Here is a 10480-nt window from a genome sequence, read left to right as displayed (position 1 = left end):
TCAAGCTTTAATAAGGGTTGCCTACTCAAGTTTTGAGTAAATGCCAGACATTTACAAACATCCAAAGTAGCATTACTTCTTCAACAATGTGTCAATTTCAGTGCATACTGGATAATTTTCAAACACTTAAGGTGTAAAACACAAAATAACAGTCAACCCCAGTGACAAACCAAACTTACCTGAGCAGGTCACAATTGACTAAAATAAATTAAATGTATGTCCAAGAGGAACTAGCCTATAGATGTTCAAAGTCCATTATCTTCCTGAGCAGAGTACAGACATGTACATGAAGTGTGTCTCTTCTTCTCCACTACTTTTCTGCTTTTCTTGCTGACGACCTCTGCTGTGGCGGTCTTCCAAATGTAATTAAAGGTCATTTGACATCATTAAAGTGCCCAAGAAGAGTCGGTGGGGGACCAAGAAGTATCCAGGGGCTCCTAACATGAAGCCAATAAAGGCTATCTTTTACTTTGATAGCATAATCCTCAAAGACAAACACAGCCCAGTCAAATCTCTCAGGGCTTCCTTTTTTACAGAGGAGAGATACAACATAATTGCCATATTTAAGACTAAACAACCAGGCTGTAATGGCTGTGTTTTATAACTCATCGCTTTTAGCCTGGTCCTTGATCTGTTTGTGCTGTATAACCAACTCCTATGTTCGTTGGTGTGACAAAGACCATAGGAGTTGGCTATGCAGCACTAGATCTGGGACCAGGCTACTCAGCCTTCACTAGTTGATTGACAGTTATGCAGCCCAAAGAGGCCACGATAACATTCACCCAGACCTCTCCATGGCAACTCAAGTAAACAATGGAGCTTAGTGGCTATCTGCAGACTAGAGACAGACAGGCAGGAACACTCTTGCGAATTCACAGAGGTACAGTAGCCTATCAGTTGATACTATTAAACAGCTAAATGTATAACGATGAAAGTATAGTGAATTTCTGCTTCAATTAAATATAGTTTTTAAAATCATATATGGAAAACATCCCTGTCACTGCAGTATTTTGTTTTTCCTCTACTTCATTAATACTTTGACATCTAGGGCAAGGATGGCGTCTGTCTCCCAGTCACCTGATGAGCCTCACAGCAGGCTCCTTCCATTGTTCATGGGCCTGAGGTACAGGAATGTGTCCTTTGTTTTGGACACCTCAGAGGCCATGAGCACTGCTCTGGGGTCAGTGAAGCGCCTGCTCATCCAGACCCTGCTGAACAAGGCATCCCTCAGAGACTCGCTCTTCAACATCATAGGCTTCTCATACAAGGTACTGTACAACTCACAATGTTAATGCTGTACGCAATATAATCAAATCAAATCTTATTGGTCGCGTACACATATTTTGCAGATGTTATTGCAGGTGCAGGTGCAGCAAAATGCTTATGTTTCTAGCTCCAACAGTGCAATAATACCGAACAATAAACAAAAATATCAAAAAATAAAAAGCAATGTCAGAGTCTGGAATATAAATATATATATGTATGTATATGATGGTGTGTATAGACAGTATGGACTGTATACGAATAGAAAAGGTTTGTACAGCAGTAGTTCTATAGGATGAGCCTTGACTAGAATACAGTATGATACAGTATGTAAACATTATTAACTAAAGTTAGCAGTGTTCAATGACTATATACATAGGGCAGCAGTCTCTAAACTGCAGGGTAGAGTACCGGGTAGTAACCGTGAATAAGTTCAGAGCAGGGTACTGGGTGGAGGCCGGCTAGTGGTGACTAATATGCCTATGTGTGTGTTTTACATGTGAGGAGTGTGTTTAGGGAAGATAATGCAGTGGTTCAGTACCTAGTTGTAGTAAATTACCTTTTGCCCAACCCTGGTGTATGGCTAACTGTATGTCACATTTGGCTGAGCATTTTGATGCATTGTGAACACCTTACATTCCTTACTGTGTTTTACCATTGTTGTCCCATGTTGCCCAACTCTAGGTAACCCGTTGGTCTGAGCACATGGTGCCCTGTGCTCCGGACACTGTCTACGAGGCTCTATCCTGGATCCACTCCCTCAGCTCCAGCCCAGGTAGGGACCTCCTGGCTGCCCTGAGTACAGCCTTCAGCGACCCAGCCTGCCACGCCGTCCACCTGGTCACCACCGATCTCCCTGACCACCCAGAGGAACTCCTTCGGGCCCTGCCAACAATGGCAGGGAAGAGGCCAGTACATGTGTTCCACCTGTCGCTATCTAACCCCAGCAGCAGCAGCTCTCTGGACGGCAGGACTCAGGACTTCATGCAGTGTCTGACTCATGCCACAAGAGGGAGCTGTTATGTTCTCCCAGTCGGGATGGATGGGGCAGTAGAGCAGGTGGGGGGACCATGAGAGTTTGTGATTCATCCAGAGCAGGACTGCCCAACCCTGTTCCTGGAGAGCTACCGTCCTGTAGGTTTTTGCTCCAACTCTAATCTAGCACACCTGATTCTAATAATTAGCAGGTTGATAAGATGAATCTGGTTAGTAACACCTGGGGTTGGAGCGAAAACCTACAGGAGGGTAGCTCTCCAGGAACAGGGTTGGGCAACCCTGATCTAGAGTGATTGAGTCTTAATGAATTTGAGTGCCCACTGCTCATCATTGAGCACCTAATTGATTAATTTGTCATTGTCGGGGTTGGTAGAAGGAAGGTCACCTCCACCAGATTTCATTGTGTCAGTCGGCGTGGCTCGCAGATGGGGTTGAGGACAGGGCTCTGTGCAGGCCAGTCAAGTTCTACCACACGGATCTCGACAAACCATTTCTGTATGGACCTCGTTTTGTGCACAGGGGCATTGTCATGCTGAAACAGGAAAGGGCCTTCCCCAAACTGTTGCCACAAAGTTGGAAGCACAGAATCGTCTAGAATGTCATTGTATGCTGTAGCATGACTATTTCCCTTCACTGGAATTAAGGGGCCTAGCCCGAACAATGAAAAACAGCCCAAAACCATTATTCCTCCTCCACCAAACTTTACAGTTGGCACTATGCATTCGGGCAGGTAGCGTTCTCCTGGCATCCGCCAAACCCAGATTCGTCCATAGGACTGCCAGATAGTGAAGCGTGATTCATCACTCCAGAGAACGTGTTTCCACCGCTCCAGAGTCCAATGGCGGCGAGCTTTACACCACTCCAGCTGACGCTTGTCATTGCACATGGTGATCTTAGGCTTGTGTGCGGCTGCTCGGCCATGGAAACCCATTTCATGAAGCTCCCGACAAACAGTTATTGTGATGACGTTGCTTCCAGAGGCAGTTTGGAACTCTGTAGTGAGTTTTGCAACTGAGGACTGACGATTTTTACGCGCTTCAGCACTTGGCAGTCCCGTTCTGTGAGCTTGTGTGGCCTAACACTTCACGGCTGAGCCGCTGCTGCTCCTAGACGTTTCCACTTCACAATAACAGCACACACAGTTGACCGGGGCAGCTCGAGCAGGGCAGCAATTTGATGAACTGACTTGTTGGAAAGGTGGCATCCTATGACGGTGCCGCCTTGAAAATCTGAGCTCTTCAGTATGGGCCATTCTACTGCCAATGTTTCTCTATGGAGATTGCATGGCTGTGTGCTTGATTTTATACACCTATCAGCAATGGGTGTGGCTGAAATAGCCGAATCCACTTATTTTAAGGGGTGTCCACCTACTGTTGACATCCCGGGCTGTGCTGTCAATGACTGATAGGAAGATGAGAAGGCTCAGAGAGTTCCTTGAGCTACACCTCCCGTCTGCTCCTGCCAGTCTGAGAGGCTGTCTTGGTAGCGTACCTGTTGTTTGTGGCTGGTCACAAATCTGCAGAGCCAGGCTGTGAGGGCAAATCGGACACCCAGTTGGATAAGGCGTTCAATGGCGATGGTGTGGTCGATTCTTTTTTTATTTTTTTTACACATTAGCAACTGTTACATCTATAGTAAACTGGTGAGCTGGCCCAGAAAAAGGCTTGAATTTAACAAGGAATGTGAATTCCCAAATCTATACGTTTCTAAGTCACAAAAAGAAAAAACCTTTAATAGGGAGAGTTATGATTAAAGTCTTGGGTGTGTGCTTCCAGGTGATTCCATTGTACACTGCTGAGAGCCAGCCCTCAGTGCCGACCTGTTCTCCAGTGAAGTCCTGCAGTCAGTCCACCTCTGTTGTTCCACTGCAGCCTTTACTGCCCTTTTCTCCTCTCAGGTTGGTCTCCTGGATTACCAAGTTTCAAACAGCTACACAAAGAATGCAATGTATACACTGGCATTGTAAACCACTAGCCTGGATACCAGTCTGTTTAGCTAACATTCCACTCATCATGCTCAACTCACTTTGGCACATCACAAAGAGTACAAGGAGTGGAATATTAGCTAAACAGACTGGTACCCAGGCTAGTAAACCACTGCTATAACCACAAAATAGTCTCATCCTGCCTATGCATGTACAGTATCTAAGCATTTATGGACAGGACTTATGTACAGTATCTAAGCATTTACGTACAGGATGTGTATAGACATGTTATTAGCTACATCTATGCAGTCCGGTTCCCACTGAGGTAAAAAAAAAAAAAGATTTGTGGTTGTGCTGCAGGTGTATGCTTGGTAATCCCTTCTGTCCAGTCAGTAGCTGTGTGTTGTCAGGGAGGGCCCTGTCCCTGTGCAGCACAGAGTTTCTCCCAGGCTGCCGTGTGTTGGCCAGGAGGGAGCTGGATGGCCTTTACTATCTGGGCACTGTAATGCAGCTAGTCCAGGTAACAAGCAGACATCCCTTCATTCATGTCATCTTTTAAAGTATATTGAATATATTATCAGATCACCTAAGCACAATATCATTCAAAATGAAAGCACCAAACACCATGAGAGGCTTATGTAAGATGTTGGGTTGCTATCTTTAGCCTACCAGTGAATATACTGTAATGATGTGTCACTGCTCCATTGAGCTTGGTTCCTTGCCTCCTGATGCCATGCCGTGAGCAAAAATGTATTTTCTTCTGTCCACCAGGGTCGAAGAGGAGTGTACGTGGTTGAGTTTGACAGGCCGGGGACGAGGAGACCCGAAGCGGGAGACGGTCACGCTATGAGGATGTCCCAGCAACAGCAGCAGCAGCTAGTCTGCTCTCCAGACATGCTGAACCACACTCAGGCCCACACACACTGTCTGGTCTCTGGGGACGCAGTGTTGTCCCCGTGGGAACCTGACCTGAGGAGATACGGTCCGGGGAGAGTGGTCTCCGGAATGGAGATACGAGATTCACTAACAGGTAAGGTGCGGTTTGATCAGAAGGGTTGACTATTACATTGTCTCCCGCTGTGAAAGAGTCATGACTCAGGATCTGAGAACTATGACAGATGTTTCACCCCTTTCATTTCAGTAATGCTCAAAGTAGGAGCTGCATAGAAGACCAGTGTGTGGCACTATATTATACGTTGCACTCTAAGCTGAGGTCTGTCTTTGCCCCTGCAGCAGAGAGTGGGAAGGGGCTCCAGGTGCTATTGTGGAATGGTAGGCTGATGCAGGTGCCTGGGGATCTAGCTGTGTGGATCCCTGCATCTCAGCATGAGCGGATCGTCAGGGAGCTCCAGCGAATTCCTCTGCCGCCATGCTGCAATGACAATTTGCTCCACGTCCACAGCGCCATGTGGGCTCCCTATCTGTACGGCACTGGAACACAGTGCTGTCCATCAGCAGGTGGACCATGCCATTGTCCAATCATGCAGCCATGGTGGCCACTGAGAGTTCCGCCTACTCATGTGCATGGCCTGAAGGAGAGGGAGGGGCTAGAGAGGGAGAAGCGGCAAGAGAGGGCAGAGCTGGAGCAGAAGGTGGACCTCCAGTTGGGAGAGCTCAAGGAAACTAAAGAGGTTGAACCTGAGACATCATCTTCGTCCTCTTCTTCATCCCTGTCGGTGGATGAGGAAGCAGGGGCCATAGGGGAAAAGTCTGTCAGCCCATTGGCCAGCACAGAGCCCTCTCCCCTGGACAAGCTGGGGCCAGAACACAGCCGACCCGCCTGGAGGTACTGGAGAAGAAGCGCTCCTGAGCCACAGCACAGACAGCCAGGTATTGAATACACTCAGCTAAAACTACAGTGATTCTTTATGCACAACCTGCCACTGGGCATGTTGAAAATAGCTGTATATTGAAAAGGCAGAGTAACGTAAAACCAATGTCTGTTGATTTTTCAGAGAAAGCACCAAGGGGAAAATTCCAGTCTACAAAAATCTGCTACCCTGACGTCGAGATCAGTGGCTCACCCAATCACAGCTCCATGTTTCAGCCACTTCCTGGTTGTGAGAGGAGGAGGGTGACCATCAGGGATGCGTTTGGCCTGACAGACTCCAGACCTCGTCCAAAAACGAGACTCCAGTTAACCCCTGGCAACACGGTCACAGGGTGTTTATACATGATGGATTTGTCTATAGAATATGAATCTTCTGGAGTCTTAAAACGCCCACACCAGTAGAAATACATGTTTTTGAGCTGAAAGACGATGGCCAGAGCTTACCCATGATGTTGCACAACAATGTAAGTCAATAAGTCATTGTTTTAGTCAAAGTATGATATATTTGGGCTTGAAGTGCCAAATCCTAATGTGTGACTTCAGATGTTTCCGTGAGTCTAGCTTGTCTTTTCCTATAAGATGATGTGCACATTTTTCAGCCTACGTTTCGTTTCAGGGCTGAGTTTTAATTAAACGTTACCACCCACCAGCATGGCAATGTCTATTAATCAGAAACACCTGCTGCAAAGTTTTTCCTATTCGCGAGTCGTCTGAGAGCCAAACAGCTTTTCGCTGTAGCCTACACTTGGGTTTCCACTACATAAAAAAGTCAAAAAGTCAACATCGTACAAATTCATGAAAACAAAAAATTGCTTTTTATTTACGGTTATAGTTAGGCTAAGGTTAACAGTGTCGTTAAGGTGAGAGTTCAGTTTAAAATCTGATTTAAAAAATATGTAGAAATAGACGGGGATTATGACTTTGTGGCTGTGTTAACTAGTGACGACCCTACACTTGGCCGCCTTGCCATGGAGCAAATTAAAATGAGGTGCAAACTAATGTTTTTGCACCTCCCCTTTTACCGGCAAATTACCATAATCCATACATTTAATTTATTGTGCTAGTCTGCATAAAAATAAATCACCTGACTTACAGTATGCCTGTCTTAACTGAAATGGTGCTCACATAACTTCCATGAGCTGGCTAAGGTTAGCATGCTAGCTAGTTACGCTGACAGCTGTCAGTCAGTGCCCTATTTGTTGTTATTTCTCTGCTACACGTGGAAATCACCACAATCCCATCCCCAATTCCTGAATACGTATTAGCAGCCTGCGTCAGTCTTCTAGGTGGAACCTAAACGAGAATTTACGCTTTAGGACAGGAATTACTCGAAATAGGTGCAACAATTTCCTCTGAGGTGGGCCTTTAAACATTTGTTCAAGTTTTCTTGAGGTGACAAGAAACTGTGCCCAAAACAAAAATTATTATTGATATAAAATATACTTTATTATACTGATATGGTAAAAAATACATAATTAGTGCTTTACGTGATGCGTTTGGGCAGACATATGACAAATAATTGAATATAACAAATTAAATCCTGATCAGATCATCAAAATATGGCTTCTCATTTAGCAGCAAATTAATAACAATGTATCACTGTCGCTCTAAAGCGACAAATTAATCCAGAAGACAAGACTTTCACGTGAAAATTCATATGTAAACATTCTGATTGGACAGTTTTGTTATTGGTAGCAGAACAGTCAAAAGGGGATTGGTCAGGGGTTAGAGGTGAAAGGTGAGGTTCATACTCTCTCCTGCATTAATGCGTACTAGCCGGGTCTGTTGCTGCGAGTCCTGCATTCCCGCGGTAATCGCATAGGTACCTGGTGACACCTCAATGTGGAAATCCTCAGGTGATGACCGTGCCTGGAGAAACACAGGCATACCTTAGTATCTCAAACACATGACTATGACAAGTAAAGCCATTTCAAATTGAATTTCTAAATGTACAATATGTCAGGTTGCTGCACTGAAAGGCTGTAACTTTGCCTTACATGTTTCCTGATCTGCAGTGTGGTCCCTGGGCGTTGGTGAGATTGAGAATGGTATTTGCACACATGGGTTCTCTCATTTTCCATAGGCTCAGTCTCTGGCGTGTAAAAGTTCTGTAATACAAACAAACATATTCACCAGGCATTCACCAATGCATGCAAAAAGTAACAGCAATAGGATTGGGTTGGAGCACATACAGTACCTTGCATTGATTTGTTGTCTGTGCCATGAATTCCGCTATGGTCTCAAAAGCATCATCCAGGCTTGTGTGGGCTGAGTTTCCCAGAACCTAAATATTGACAGTTGGGGATGATATGATAATGACACATAGACGTTTCCAAAACTTCCCATTACTCCATATAGTTAAAAGAAACCAGAGAAAAGACGATAGCGAAGACATAAAAACTATTACACGTAGGCCTACCTCATTCCCGGCGTTGCCATCCGTTGATGTTGTATTGGGAGACGGACTCACACTACTAGACCAGTCTACTCTCCGTCTCGACGCTCTCTCCAGTACTTCCAGGCCGAGTCTGGCGGAGCGGCGCAGGGATGACTCCAGCTGCCAGGCTTGACTTGCCATAACAAAACAAGCCGAGTCAAATCTCTGTTGTACCCGAGCCACCGGCAAAATACCCTTTTATGACAAGGAGTAACATTGTAGCATACTGTTAACGTGACAAAACGTTGACGTCACAATCTTCCTTGGTTTGTAGTGCGCTCTAGTTATGTGGGTGCATATCATACATACTTGACAGAGCAGTCGATCAGATCCCAATGAATTCGAGAATATAATGTTGAACATTAATTCATTCCATCCTATCACATTAATTTGTGTGAACGAGACAAACAAACAATTTATTCACAGAAAGCTACTTACCCAAACACTTGCGCCTATTTTGGTTAATTTTGCGCGCACTAAACTTGCGGTAAAGATTACGTCGTCACATTTCCGGTCTAGGGCACCGCCCTTATCTGTATTGGCTCAAACCAGCTCATTCTCGCAGATACATTTTAGTCATTTAGCCCTGTATTCTGGCAAGTGTGTCACGATATTTCATATAAATGGTCAAAAATAGAACATTATTTAAAAATAGGAATTGTTCATGGCCTGAATCGTAAATTGATGTGCTGTGAAATGGTTAGAATGCTGGATGTAATCATGTCTCGATTCAAAATAGTTTCACGAATGGTCTCCCTTTTAAGTTGTTTTGATGTATACGTATGTAACAGACCACTTTCACGAAGATAGCAAATACCCAAACTACATAAACTCAGCAAAAAAAGAAACTTCCCTTTTTCAGGATCCTGTCTTTCAAAGACAATTCGTAAAAATCCAAATAACTTCACAGATCTTCATTGTAAAGGGTTTAAACACCGTTTCCCTTGCTTGTTCAATTAACCATAAACAATTAATGAACATGCACCTGTGGAACGGTCGTTAAGACACGAAAAGCTTACAGATGGTAGGCAATTAAGGTCACAGTTATGAAAACTTAGGACACTAAAGAGGCCTTTCTACTGACTCTGAAAAACACAAAAAGAAAGATGCCCAGGGTCCCTGCTTATCTGCGTGAACGTGCCTTAGGCATGCTGCAAGGAGGCATGAGGACTGCAGATGTGGCCAGGGCAATAAATTGCAATGTCCATACTGCCAGACGCCTAAGACAGCGCTACAGGGAGACAGGACAGACAGCTGAACTTCCTCGCAGTCGCAGACCACGTGTAACAACACCTGCACAGGATCGTACATCAAATCAAATCAAATGTGTCACATACACGTGTTTAGCAGATGTTATTGCGGGTGTAGCGAAATGCTTGTGCTTCTAGCTCCAACAGTGCAGTAATATCTAACAAGTAATATCTAACAATTTCACAACATATACCCAATACACACAAATCTAGTAAGGAATGGAATTTAAGAATATATAATATATGGACAAGCAATGACAGAGTGGCATGGACTAAGATACAGTAGAATATTATAGAATAGAATACAGTATATACATATGAGATGAGTAGAGCAAGATATGTAAACATTATTAAAGTGACTAGTGTTCCATTTCTTAAAGTGGTCAGTGATTTCAATAGGCAGCAGCCTCTAATGTGCTAGTGATGGCTATTTAACAGTCTGACGGCCTTGAGATAGAAGCTGTTTTTCATTCTCTCAGTACCAGCTTTGATGCACATGTACTGACCTTGCCTTCTGGATGATAGTGGGGTGAACAGGCAGTGGCTCGGGTGATTATCTTTTTGGCCTTCCTGTGACATCGGGTGCTGTACGTGTCTTGGAGGGCGGTAGTTTGCCCCCGGTATTGCGTTCGGCAGACCACACCACCCTCTGGAGAGCCCTGCGGTTGCGGGCGGTGCAGTACCAGGCGGTGATACAGCCCGACAGGACGCTCTCAATTGTGCATCTGTAAAAGTTTGTGAGGGTTTTAGGTTCCAAGCCAAATTTCTTCAGCCTCCTG

General features: G+C 44.9%; 2 protein-coding genes across 2 annotated transcripts; one reads left to right on the top strand and one right to left on the bottom strand.

The window, feature by feature from the left end:
• The first annotated feature begins 829 nt into the window (after positions 1 to 829).
• On the top strand, positions 830 to 6643 carry c19h11orf16 (chromosome 19 C11orf16 homolog). The gene is made up of 8 exons (XM_045205155.1): positions 830 to 880; positions 1049 to 1268; positions 1948 to 2322; positions 4035 to 4156; positions 4544 to 4703; positions 4955 to 5213; positions 5417 to 6013; positions 6139 to 6643. Exons 2-8 carry the CDS (start codon positions 1056 to 1058, stop codon positions 6414 to 6416), a joined length of 2004 nt encoding a protein of 667 aa, XP_045061090.1. The 5' UTR covers positions 830 to 880; positions 1049 to 1055; the 3' UTR covers positions 6417 to 6643.
• A 795-nt stretch (positions 6644 to 7438) lies between these two features.
• Positions 7439 to 8991, bottom strand: akip1 (A kinase (PRKA) interacting protein 1). The gene is made up of 5 exons (XM_041836624.2): positions 8890 to 8991; positions 8434 to 8646; positions 8212 to 8298; positions 8012 to 8122; positions 7439 to 7883 (listed from the first exon to the last, which is right to left on the bottom strand). The coding sequence occupies exons 2-5, from the start codon at positions 8590 to 8592 to the stop codon at positions 7740 to 7742; spliced, it is 501 nt and encodes a 166-aa protein (XP_041692558.1). The 5' UTR covers positions 8593 to 8646; positions 8890 to 8991; the 3' UTR covers positions 7439 to 7739.
• Between the last annotated feature and the right edge of the window lie 1489 nt (positions 8992 to 10480).

Source organism: Coregonus clupeaformis, chromosome 19, assembly GCF_020615455.1.
Source record: "Coregonus clupeaformis isolate EN_2021a chromosome 19, ASM2061545v1, whole genome shotgun sequence".
In the NCBI taxonomy this organism is placed as follows: domain Eukaryota; kingdom Metazoa; phylum Chordata; class Actinopteri; order Salmoniformes; family Salmonidae; genus Coregonus; species Coregonus clupeaformis.
This window is presented reverse-complemented; position numbering and strand designations above follow the sequence as displayed.